Source organism: Triticum urartu, chromosome 1 (assembly GCF_003073215.2).
Source record: "Triticum urartu cultivar G1812 chromosome 1, Tu2.1, whole genome shotgun sequence".
NCBI classification, from domain to species: Eukaryota; Viridiplantae; Streptophyta; class Magnoliopsida; order Poales; family Poaceae; genus Triticum; species Triticum urartu.
In genome coordinates this window covers 256,746,172-256,759,543 of record NC_053022.1, presented here as the reverse complement: position 1 = coordinate 256,759,543, position 13,372 = coordinate 256,746,172, and the positions used below count along the sequence as shown (strand labels likewise).

The 13,372-nt window shown below is 45.3% G+C and overlaps 1 protein-coding gene across 1 annotated transcript; it reads left to right on the top strand.

Annotated features, from left to right (window-relative positions):
* Window positions 1-4,835: 4,835 nt before the first annotated feature.
* On the top strand, window positions 4,836-10,150 carry LOC125506210 (very-long-chain aldehyde decarbonylase GL1-5-like). Its single transcript, XM_048671075.1, has 10 exons — window positions 4,836-5,002; window positions 5,091-5,314; window positions 5,754-5,986; window positions 7,992-8,211; window positions 8,302-8,677; window positions 8,761-8,868; window positions 8,945-9,145; window positions 9,244-9,342; window positions 9,461-9,637; window positions 9,722-10,150. Exons 1-10 carry the CDS (start codon window positions 4,943-4,945, stop codon window positions 9,881-9,883), a joined length of 1,860 nt encoding a protein of 619 aa, XP_048527032.1. The 5' UTR covers window positions 4,836-4,942; the 3' UTR covers window positions 9,884-10,150.
* Window positions 10,151-13,372: the final 3,222 nt, after the last annotated feature.

The window sequence follows — 13,372 nt, the reverse complement described above, 5'->3', positions numbered from 1 at the left end:
TGGCATATTGTTTGGTAAAATACAGCCGCACTAAATGTAGCAGAGCTATTTAACTACACAGATGACCCTGCGTATTGAGGATTTCTTGCCCCTTAACTGTAACTCCATATATTGAAATAAAACTTCTTTTACCCTGCAAAAAGTGCGCCCCTAGTGAGGATTCCCTCTGTGTGTAGTGCTGGACGCTATGAGTATCCAATAGGAGCACTTGGTTGGAACTTCCTATTCCCCGACATTGGCGGCACTTGGCACCAAATCGCGCACACCTCGCTCCCCTCTTGCGTGTTTTGGGCCGGCCCAGGTGTGGGGCAGTGCGTTGTTTTTCATTCCTTTCCCTTTATTCATTTTCTCTTTTTTACCTTTTCATTTAAAAAGAAATTCAAAATTCGTTTGTGAAACTTCAAAAAATGTTCACAGATTTGTAAAAATGTTCGTAAATTCAAAAAATGCTCACGAATATGAAACCAATTCATGAATTGAAAACTTTCGAAATTCAAAATAATGTTTGCAAATTTAGAAAATTTTCAAAAATTTGAAAATTGTCGCAAACTTACAAAATGTTTTTGGATTCAATAAAGGTTTGCAAATTCAAAAAATGTTCATGGATTATAAATTCTCTGAGTTCTAAATATTCATGACTTTCAAAAGATGTTTGTGAAGTTCAAAAGAAAATGTTCGCTTATTTGAATTTTTCACTAATTCTAAAAAATGTTTGTGAGTTTGAAAAATGTTCTTGAATTCAAAAATGTTCATGAATTTCAAAATATGTTTGTGAATTTGCAAATATTCAGAACTATCAAAAAAATCACGAGTTCGATTTTTCATGAATTTCAGTAAATGTTATGGAATTCAAAAAGTGTTCACGAATTATAAAAATTGTTCACGATTTTGATTAAAGTTCATGAATTAAAAAATTGTTCGTGATTCGAAAAAGGGTTCAAGAATTCTATAAAAGTTTGCGAATTTTAAAAGGAAAAAGGTTAATATGAAATAAAAATGAAAACAAAAACAAATAAGAAATTACAACTAAAAAAGAAAGAAAAGAAAACAGACAGAAAACCACAGAAAAGACTAATACCCTGTTTGGATTATCGTTTCCATTTCAGATGCCCCTATGAAACTTGCAGACGTTCGCCCGTCGTTTGGTTGCCGGCCAGAAATAGCTCATGGCCGGTGAGTTACACCTGTAAATAAACTGCACTTGTATTTTGTTATATCAATGCCAAGAGCGGCCTAACGGGACGATCCATTCTTGCGGGCGGGGTGCGCGTTTGGTCGCTAAGAGTAACTTCAACGGGCTGACCCAAACGAACGGCGCTTTTGTTCGCTTTTTGTTCATTTGGGTCGGTTCGGCGGACACAAACGTCCGACGTTGTGTTTGGATCGACGCGAGCGCCCAACGCTGATCCGACCCATTTTGTCGACGCGTCAAAAAAAAGAAGTATTGCAAGCAGTTTGAAAATAAATACATGCATTTAATTAAACATAAAAGCCGGCCACGAAGGCCGGCGAAAGTCCACATTACATTAATAAAAACACTAAAACTAGACGACGCCCAGCCCTAGACGTCCTCGTCGGCGGCGGCGTCTGTGTCGGGACCGGTGAGGTCGATCAACGTCGGCGCAGGGCCGGCCCAAGGGAACACCGTGTTCCAGACGACGGCGATGTCGGGCTTTGCCGCCGCTGCCTGGGCCTGGCGCACCTCTTCGTCAGCCTCGCGCTCGAGCATCTGCAGATGCTCGCCCTTCCGGCGCTCCTCGGCTAGCCGAACGCGACGCCAGTGGTCGGGGTAGGCCGCCTCCTGCTTCTTCGTCGCCCTGAGCCAGATCGGCGGAGCGCTGACCCCCTCGCGCACTACTCCGATCTAGGAGTAGCGCTCGCAGTAGGCCGGTTCCTCTGGCTCGTCTTTGGGCGGGGATGGCGGGGCCACCGGCGGCACAACGCAGTCGCCCGCCGCGGAGAGGGCCATCGCCTCCACCATGGCAGCCTCGAAAGCCGCCTCGTCCGCCTCCCTCCACCGCTCGTCCTCCACGCTCTCCTTGATGGCCGCCTGGTAGGCGGCCTCGGCCTCCTGGTCCTCGTCGCGGACGACGAGCGCGGGCGGCGGAAGGCTGTGGTCGACGCCGCGGACGCCGCGTTGCCTCGCGTTCTCATGCTCGAAGGCCAACCATCGAGCCCAGTTGGGCGAGTCGACGGCGAAGTGCGGGTCGGCGCGCTGCTCCGGCGTGAGCAACGTCCGCCGGCGCCGCACCTCCTCCGCATGGGCCCTCGCCGTCCGCGGCATCGCCGGCATTGGGATCCTCTCCGGATCCAAATGCCAGTCATGCGGCAGCGTCACGTCCGGATACGGCAGAGGCACACGGTGGTGCCAGTGCCACTCGGCCTGGTGCAACGATACGTTGATGCGCTGCCTCTGCCGGGGAGCGCGCGCCGACACGGGGAGGGCGGGGAGGAAGGGGGAATGGCGGGCGGGGGTTTTGCCCTTGCGGCTGCTGCCGATGCCGGAGAAGAAACCCATGCTGGCGGTGGGTAGGGTTGTCGCCGGCGTGGGGGCAAGGGTGGCCAGATGGGGACGGGGGGCGAGTGGTAGTGGATGAGGACGGCCCCGCCGCACGCCCGGCTTAAAAAAGGACGACCGCCGTCGCTGACGCGTGGGCCCAAGGTGGGCAGTCGTTATAAATTATGTTGGCCGTGGCGGTTGGGTGGCTGCCAGGTGGGGACGCGGCGGACTGCGAGGAGACGCGCGACGCGTCTACTTTGCGTCCGCTTCGCGTTCGCGCCGACGCATTCCAGACGCAATTTTGGACCGGAAATGGGTCGGCGCGAACGCCAGGTGGACACGATTTGAGTTTGTGTCGGCGCGTTGAACCGCCACTTTTGTCCGCGCCGACTCAAACGGACGTGGGCGGACGAAATGGGTCGTCCTATTGGAGTTGCTCTAACACCGACTCGCACGGGGAATAGGAATCGTCGGTTGCTTGGATTTTTTTTACAAACACATGTAACTTTATTTATACTCATAACAATTATAGGTACACTAATTTTGACCTAAAATCTAAGAAAATATAAGGTAACTCCTATGACTAAGAATTACAATGATATCTATTGAAAACACCTTCTTTACGGTATTAATCTCTGCTCGAAGAAATACTTCAAAAACTTCGTTAAAGAGGCTGTAATTGGACTCGAGCAAAGATGTTTTCACTCTTTCACCAACACGAACATTACCAATAATGGTTTTCGAAAGTGCCTTGAGTTGCCCATCCAAAAAGATGTGAATTCTTGACCAATGAATTTATTTGGGCCGAGGATGATCCTCTAGAAGTACAGGTCATCGAATCACTATATTTTTATCATGGTGTCAATGAAATTTTTGATCTTCACAAAAAACCAAACCAACAAAAAAAATTAACACAACAATATAAACTCATCAGATCTGAATAATTGGATCTGCAAAGACAAAAAGCTCTTAATCTCATGGCACCGTCAAAAGAACGAAAAAACTTTATTCTCACAATAGTATGATGATCACTAGACATTAACGAAGAACATAGAGATCTTAAAAATCCGACATCCCCACTTTTCAGTGCCAAGATGGCAGCCGGAGGGGAGGAGACAGATGGAGACGGCGACGGCCCCACGAGAAGGTAGAAAACCTAACTGCTGCCGCGAAGCCAACCGTGTTCGCTGGAATAATCGCAGGAAAAATGAAAAGGCCGTTGTTTGACTAGATGGGCTGCCCGGCCATGTTGGTTGGGCCTAGACAAGCGCTAATATGTCCCAGCGAACACAAACCGAGCCACGCACACCATGATTCCACGAACCCTGCTAACGGCGGCGGCGGCCAGGCGGACGGCGATCGGGCGGTGGGCAGCGAGCAAGCGGATGCAGTGGACGGCACGGCGGAGGACGGACATCGGGTCACGTCCAGGGCGTAGCGAACAGCGGCTGCCGCCTGCCGCTTGCCGCCTGCATCAAGCGGACGGCGCGCCGGCCGGCGAGCACGGGTAGGACACAGCGAGCGGCGGGGCCTGCCAAGTGCCAACTGCATTAGGCGTACGGCATCGCGCAGTGCAGGTAATATAGTGGTTTCAAGAACGGTTTTGCTAAAGCATATCTAGATGTGATATAAGTATTGCGCATCTAAGTTCTATGTCATTGATCTTACATTAAGATTCGTGTGGATATTTTATTTTTATTTTTTTATTTTTTCTTTATGCTTGATTCACTCACTTAGATGTGTAATAACTAGAGTACATCTTAATATGCCCTAGACACACCCTAAAAACTAATGTTTTTGAAAGAAAACAAACAAAACAAGAATTCTGCCTATCTGTTGCAGTGTTGACCAGCAGGAAGGGAGGATCTCACGTTCAGCTGAGAGATTGCTTTATGTGGTTTTCTTATTGTAGTTGCATGCCTTTGTCAATGTTTTTAAGAAGGGTGTGTCTAGGGCACATCTAGATGTGTCCTAGTTATTGCATATCTAAGTGATTGAATCAAGCATAAAAAAAAAGATAAAAGAAAAAGAAAATATTCACATAAATTTTAATGTAAGATTAATGACATATGACTTAGATGTGCAATACTTATAGCACATCTAGATGTGCTTTAGCAAAACTGATAAGAAATAAGAGGCTACTGCTAAGAGGCAAAAGTCAAAGAGGCTAGCCCTAAGTGGAAAAAATCAAGCATAGGATTTGGAGTATGGACCATTTTGTGGTTACCTATTGCCGCCAACCCATTCAAGTGCAGTTATGTTGACACCAACGTAGGATGTTAGACCACCTGCTTGACATCCACCCACATAACGGGCCTATAAATCGAGTGGATACAGCGGTCATCTCGTCGCCACAGCCCACAGGTGGCAAAGAGCCATCATATCGATCATAGGCATCTCCTCGCTGAGTGGTACGTACGTAGCATTACCATCTAGCTTGCGATGGCTACGAACCCCGGCATCCTCAGCGAGTGGCCATGGAAGAGACTCGGCAGCTTCAAGGTACGTGCCTAGCACTAGCAGATTTGCACCACCTCGATCGCAAGCAATCCAACATATACTGTAGATGAGATGATGAATGCATATGCAGTATCTTGTGCTGGCGCCATGGGTGGTGCACGGGTGCCACCTCGCGGCGACCAAGGGGTGGAGGGAGCTGGACCTGGGCTACATCGCCATTCTCCCGTCGATGCTGCTCCGGGCGCTCCACGACCAGGCATGGATCACCGTGTCCCGCCTCTACAACGCGCGCGGGAAGCGCCAGATCGTCGACCGCGGCATCGAGTTCGACCAGGTCGACCGCGAGCGCAACTGGTACGTATATATGCACCTACATGGTCTTGTCGGTCAAGCTTAGTTGGCAAGTGTGCGGTGCCTAGAGTAAAAGGGCCAATACACTAGTTGCATGCACCAATATAAGGTCGTCTATATACCTACGTTAAACATTCTTACTTTTTTTCGTGGGATAAAAAGCACTCTTACTTGAACATCAAAGATCAAGAATGTTGTTTTTTTAAAGATCCAGAATGTTGTTTTGTCTAAATAAAATTAGATAGTTGCACTTTTTAGAAACTACATAAAAAATGCTAGCCTACCCCAACTTATTTGGGACTAAAGACTTTGTTGTTGTTGTTGTGATGCACTAATGTCTCACACAAATTATTTACAAAGCATCTCATTTTGAGAGGTGAGGGCAACATGTACAATTAGATTGATTCAAAAGTAACATTCATATGTGTAATGCGCATGGTAGGGACGACCAGATCATCCTGAGTGCCATCCTGCTGCTCCTTGGCTCGCTGTACCTGCCGGGTGGGCAGAACCTGCCATGGTGGAGGATTGATGGCGCAGTGCTGCTGGTGCTGCTTCACGCCGGCCCGGTCGAGTTCCTCTACTACTGGTTCCACCGCGCGCTGCACCACCACTTCCTCTACACCCGCTACCATTCGCACCACCACGCCTCCATTGTGACCGAGCCAATCACATGTAAGGCCCCCTCGCATCCTCACTTTTTTTTCTGAGAATCAAGAGCTTTATTGACCAAGTAGTCGAATTACATTCCTTCCTTACACAATCCACAAGGAACGCAATCCACAAGCACCGTCTTCTAGAGGTATTAGTACATCGCTTCGCGCAAAGATGCGCCAACTCATTGGCTTCTCCTGCCGTAAACTTTAGATGAAATTCCTCTAAATTCCAACAAAGCTTTTGTATTTCATGCACAGTAGCAGCTATCTGGGAACGTTCAAAGTTTCTAGCGTTCCACATATTCACCACCTCTTGAGCGTCGGTCTCAACTATCACCTTACGCATGCTAAGTCACATGCCAGCCAGACCCCATCTCGGATTGCGTGGGATTCCATTGCCATAGCGTGATCATACCAGAGCCTCCCCCTCCCCTCACGCCCTCACTTAACATGCTTTTTTCTAACGTGACCCTCACTAAACATGCTTATTAATTAGCCGGTGCGCTATCACATGGTGATCACCCCAGACTAGAGAGCTTGTTTAGTGAGGGTCACGTCAGAAAAGGAGAACATGATGATGCGCTTAACGTGGTTAATTAATTAGCCGGTGAGCTATCACATGGTTTAACCCCATCTAACACATGCAGGGGACTATGTTAACGAGTGCACTCTAAGTACTGGTAGTCATTAATCAAAGTTCCCAACCTCTTACCTGTTCTTTCAATATGTTTGAAACATTCAGAGGGTGACCGCACCAACAGTTTCAGACATAAGGAAAGCTACCGACACAGCCTGTAACACAACTAGCCGTACTGTATCGCTAGATTTGTGATGTTAAAAATGCTCCCATACCAAAAGTATGTGATTAATCCCTACTTGTAGGGTCTTCAAGTAGCCGATAAACTGATAAATTGATCGATTAATTAATTAACTTGCCGATTTGCCTATTAATTCCCTACTCGCCAGCCAATCGTGCAGCCAACAATTCCTCGACAATTGTAACAACTAGCTAGTATCTTCAGTGTGGAGGCAGAGCTCTACATGCTCCATATTATGCATCTACACTTCAAACAGAAGAGGCTTTATTTTCCCGCGGTGGAGAAAAGGTAAGCTGACAATGCTCCATGCAAGGAAAATTGAATGGAAATTGCATATGCCGCACACGCCTAACGATGCCGGCCGAGGTATATCCGTGTATATATATATGTATATATATTCAGGCCAGCTTGCATGTGAAGATTACATCACGAGATTACAGGGATCTGTGCTTAACCGATTAGGAATATCCATAATCAATCACACTCAATTAGCTATACAGAATCATGTTACGATCATGTCTGCTAACACACCAGACAATTAATTCACACAGTTGAAGAGATATATCAAGTGATCAACTGAACGTATAACAACAGCAAGCTACTCCCTCCGTCCCATAATATAAGAACGTTTTTGACACTCGTTTAGTGTCAAAAACGTTCTTATATTATGGGACAGAGGGAGTAGTAAGCTACTAGTTGCTATCCTTTTACTCACAAGGCCTTTCTCTTTCTGAACAAGTACATAGGGGTGGCTACCAACGGTATCTCTACCGAAAGACACAACTAGCCATCATACCATGGCAAATTTCTATGTTTTGACCCTTTTCTGAAAGTTAATCGAAATCTGACGGTAAGAAAAGGGTCAGATCCTGTAATTTTTGCAAAGCAGGGTCAGATCTCGAACAAGTTTGGAAAAAGGGTCAAAACATGAAATTTAGCCTCATACCGTATCTCTTTCTAACGGTATCTCTACCGAAAGACGCAACTAGCCATCATACCGTGGCAAATTTTTGTGTTTTGACCCTTTTCTGAAAGTTAATCGAAATCTGACGGTAAGAAAAGGGTCAGATCCTGAAATTTTTGCAAAGCAGGATCAGATCTCAAACAAGTTTGGAAAAAGGGTCAAAACACGAAATTTAGCCTCATACCGTATCTCTTTCTAAACAAGTACACCTAACGAGACATCATCATGTTATGTTCATGCAGCCGTAATCCATCCATTTGCCGAGCTACTAGCCTATCAACTGCTGTTCTCGGTCCCAATGATCACCTGCGCACTGACCGGAACCGCCTCCATAATCACGTTCGAGATGTATGTGATCTACATTGACTTCATGAACAACATGGGCCACTGCAACTTCGAACTGGTACCTAATCGGCTCTTCAAATGGATCCCCCCTCTCAAGTATCTCATGTATACACCATCGTAAGTGTTCAGTTACTGTAGATGTTACTCTGAAAAATTAAGCTTTTGTTTCCATGATTCTCAGCGTGTAATCTGCACTGTTGCTTCTAGGTTTCATTCTCTTCACCACACCCAGTTCCGGACAAACTACTCTCTTTTCATGCCATTCTATGACTACATATACAACACCATGGACAAGTCGACGGACGCGCTGTACGAAAACTCACTCAAGGGCAAGGAGAAAGAAGTAGATGTGGTTCACCTTACGCATCTTACCAGCCTGCAGTCTATCTACCATATAAGGACCGGGTTCGCCCAGTATGCCTCCAAGCCATACACTTCCATGTGGCAGTTGCGGATCATGTGGCCCGTGTCATGGCTGTCCATGGTACTGACGTGGGCATACGGTTCTTGGTTCACCGTTGAGAGGAATTCCATGAAGAAGCTCCGTATGCAGTCGTGGGCTATACCAAGATACAGTTTCCATGTAAGAATATCATGTTTGAATTTAATTCAAGAAGGAAACTGGTTTATATGTCGAGCAACTTTATAGCCTTTTCGTTTCTGCAGTATGGACTGAACAATGAGAAGGAAGCAATCAATGACCTGATTGAGAAGGCGATATCTGAAGCTGGTAAGAAAGGAGCAAAAGTTGTTAGCCTTGGACTTCTGAATCAGGTATGTCATTTCTTTCGTTGTTCAGATCTCCCGTAATAGCACAGCTTGTAACTCACAACAATATTTTGAACATCAGGCGCATAGCCTCAATGGAAGTGGAGAACTTTATCTGCAGAAATACCCAAAGATGGGGGTAAGACTTGTGGATGGCACTAGCCTAGCTGCTGCAGTGGTCATCGACACTATTCCCCGAGGCACAAATCAAGTTATCCTAGCGGGAAAGATTTCGAAGGTGGCTCGTAGTGTTGCTGCGGCACTCTGCAAGAAAAACGTCAAAGTAAGAACCAGCTACCCACATCTGCTCCAATTCAAATTCAATCATACACAGAAATAGATTTTTGTACTGAAATGTAACAAGCGGATCGTCTTGGGCAGGTCATAATGACAAACAAGCAGGAGTACCATCTCCTGAAGCCTTGTATACCAGAAAATGAAGCCGGGAATCTTTTATTATCAACAACTAGCACTACAGAGGTAAGAAGGAGAATTAAAAACAAGGGGCTTCTTATAGGAGATGAATAGGTTGCACGATGTAGGATAGCATAATGGCTATTTAACAAACCGCATTACTGGTTGGCCTCAATGTTTCCAGGTGTGGCTCATTGGAGAAGGTCTGGATGCTGCTGAGCAGTTCAGGGCACCGCAAGGAACAAAGTTCATCCCATTCTCACAGTTCCCGCCAAAGATGGCGCGCAAGGACTGCTGCACCTATGCCATGACTCCTGCAATGGGTGTACCTGAATCGATGCAAAACGTGCACTCGTGCGAGGTAATACGATCACGCTAAGCTGCAATCAACTTTGGAAGAGCCTCAGTACATCATCTACTATTTGCCATCTTTGGTTGTTTTCAGAATTGGCTGCCAAGGATGGTCATGAGCGCGTGGCGCGTCGCTGGAATTGTTCATGCATTGGAGGGATGGAGCGAGGATGAGTGCGGAGATACAGTGCTGGACCTGGAGAAAGTGTGGTCTGCGGCAATTATGCATGGGTTCCGCCCTGTTGCACAACTTTGATGGTTTTGGCTGCAAGTCACTGCCATAATCTTCAGATAGCTATGCCATAATTAAACATGCTAAGGGAGAAAGGCACACATTACATTGGACGCCACAAATGTAAACTCCCAGTAGGTTGATCTGCTACTATTGGCTCTTCACTACACTATTTATCTTCTATGCAATCACACCGACAATGAATTAATTATGTATCACTATCTGTTGGATCAATAATGTAAGTCAATGTAGAAACACAGATGGACCATTTATGTGATCATTTTACATTTAGACTTGGGATTTTATTTTTCTGAAAAGCAGGTTGAAATTCCTGCCCCTCCGTTATTGTGATGCACACATCTGTTTTTACTAAATTTGATGCAAAGGCAACAAGTCCAAAGTAGTCAACAAGCAGGGTACATAACATAGACTAGTACTGCAGAACCATTACAAGATATGGCTCCACCTAGGACCAAGTCGACTTCTTCGACGCCTTCAAGAAGGGGTACACGCTTTGATGTTGCCGTTGTCATTGTCGTTGCTAAGCGTGGCTGGCCACATAACCCAACATGTTTGCTATGCCAACAAACTCCAGAGCCAGAGACGGCGATGCACATATTGGCGAGCTGCCCATTTACGCAAGGGTTGTGGCTTCGAGTGCTTGACTTGTTGATGATGCTGAGCGACATGGCGCCACTGCCCACAGATGATACCCTCCTGGGCTGGATGACACGCACTTCGGGTAGGCTCAGGAAGGACGCCAAAAAAACTTGGAGATCGATCAGTGTGCTCATTTGGTGGTCACTATGGAAGGAACGAAATGCCCGTGTCTTCAGCCAACAAGCCTCTACGATTGATCAGGTTCTTTCCAACATACAGGAGGAAGCAAAGATTTGGATCGATGCTGGGAGACGTCGGGTGATAGCACTGATTGAAAGGCCAAGGGAGCCTGATTGAGGGTTAGTTTTGAAACAACAACAACACCACTATTCTATTCCCCAACCCCAACCTCCGCCAATCTTTGTTTACTCTCTGGTTACCCATTTGTAACCTTTTACTCCTTCTACTCGCAATGAAAGCAGCCAAGCTGCATTTCATCGAAAGAGATTACTCCTTCAACAAGGTAACGACACAAGTTTGTGGTTGTTGAGGCTGACCAATGAAGGCCCAACAAGAGTTTTCACCTCGAATATGAAGCGGTGCTCCAGTCACCATCTTAATAACAAATCTTTCAATAGTCGTGTCGGTTAGTACTCTAGGCCAACTTGATCATAACATAATAGCCAGTGTAAATACAGAAATTGCTTCATAGTTGGTACTTTCTCGATTCTATATTAATTAAAGTTGTAATCAACTGTGTCTAAATTGGACAAACTATATAAAAATGTGCTAACAACCAATTCCCCAGCTGGCCCTATCTACACCATGATATGTCTCCAACGTATCTATAATTTTAGATTGTTTCATACTATTATATTATCATTCTTGTATGATTCATATGTCATTTTATATTATTTTTATGGATTAATCTATTAAATTAGTGCCCAGTGTCAGTTTCTATTTTTTTGCCAATTTCTTTGTTTCATGGAAAACCATACCAAACAAAGCCCAAACACGATGAAACTTTATAGTGATTTTTTCTGGACCATAAGAGACCCTAAAAGCTTCGGGGAGAGACCTGACGATACACAATGGAGCCACAAGCTCACAAAATGCACCCCTGTGGGTGCCATCAGCACTTGTGGGCCCCCTAGGCACCCCCTGACCTATAAATTCTCTAATATTCCAAAAAAACCGAAGAGAGACTCGAAACAATTTTATCGCCGCCGCAAACCTCGGTTCTTCCATGATCCCATCTGAAGGCCTTTTTCCGGAACTCTGCCGGAGGGTGGGGACCATTGGGGGGGGGCAATCTTCATAGACCTTGCTGCCTCCGTGATGATGTGTGAGTAGTTCCTACAGGACCTACAGATCCATAGTAGTAGCTAGATGTCTCTCTCTCTCTCTCTCTCTTGATCTTCAATACAATGATCTCCTCTGAGATCTATTCGATGTAATTTCCATGGTGTGTTTGTTGGAATCCGATGAATTATGGGTTTATGATCAGATTATTCATTAAAACTATTTGAGTCTTTTCTGAGATTTATCTTTCTGTAATTTCATAGCTATGTATGTTTTTCAATCTATGAGTATTCTTTGACCAATTAGATGAGTAGATCTTCAGAGGGACTGGTGCATAGTAGTGGGTTCAATCTTGTGATGTCCTTACTCTATGACTGGAGGAGTTGCGAGGCACATATTGTATTGTTGCTACTAAGGATAAAACGTCGGGTTCCAACATATTGTTTGGTCTTACTATGTCTACATTATGTCATCGTGCTTAAAGCATTACTCTATTTGTCTTGAACTTAATACTTCGAGATGCATTGCTGGATAGCGGTCTTGGGTAGAGTAATAGTAGTAGATGTTGTTGGATTAACGGTCTACTTGTCATGGACGTAATGTATATATATGAATCATGCCATAAGAATCATAATCATAACCATGCGTTATCCTATCAATTGCCCAACAGTAGTTTGTTTACCCATCGTTGTTATGCTTATGAGAGAGATGCCACTAGTGAACCTATGGCCACTGAGCCCATTCTCCATTATTACTAAAAACCTCGCTGTTTTTATTTTATTTTATTTGTTTACATATCACTACCATATTTGGTCCTTGCAATTGGCGAGAAGGGTATTGACTACCCTCTTGCCTTCGTTGAGCGAAAGCATTTGCTTTGTGTGTGTGTGTGTGTGTGCAGGTACCGTTCATGTTGTTTGTGTGTTGTCTCATTTTGGTTTGATAAAACTTGGTTCTTAACTGAGAGAAATACTATCTGCTACTATACTACATCACCCTTCCTCTTGGGGGAATCCCAACACTATTACAAGTAGCACACCACACAATGCTTCGCTTGAGTCCATGCATGTGAGAGAAAATAGTAAAGGAGGGAGAAAATGGTCACATTTATGCCTGTCTAGGACCCCACCCTGCGACACACCCCATGATAAATTCATCCATCCGGTCCCTCTCTCCCTCTCACTAGTCTCTTCCTCTCTCCTTCGTTCTCTTCCTAACCTACCTGATCCAGGTCCAAAAAATTATATGATTGATAAAACCACAAGTGTAGGAGATTGCAATAATCTTCGTTGGTAAGTATGACAAGATAGATGTCATTAAGCATCAAACCCTAACAAATCCAATAACTATTACATAATGGATCTCATCTACCCCATGTGCCTACTGGAAATTACTCACACATCGATGATTCAGGCTCAAGGGGATTCTTGTTGTAGTATTGACTTCGACCCTACTTGAGTGAGTGAATTGCAGAAAATCGCCACAATGAAGCCTTGGTTTGTATAAAACACCGTTCTACGAATTTCTGCCGGAAAGAACTGATTCTGGGCTAAATCTTTTTCAGAAAACACTCACCCATCTCTTTGGGCATTTTAATCTCGTTTATCACAT

Coding starts and splice junctions, on each gene's coding strand:
- LOC125506210 (XM_048671075.1), top strand. CDS start 4,943: ATGGCTACGAACCCCGGCATCCTCAGCGAGTGGCCATGGAAGAGACTC. Junction 5,315..5,753: donor GTCGACCGCGAGCGCAACTG/GTACGTATATAT, acceptor TGCGCATGGTAG/GGACGACCAGATCATCCTGA. Junction 9,638..9,721: donor AAAACGTGCACTCGTGCGAG/GTAATACGATCA, acceptor GGTTGTTTTCAG/AATTGGCTGCCAAGGATGGT.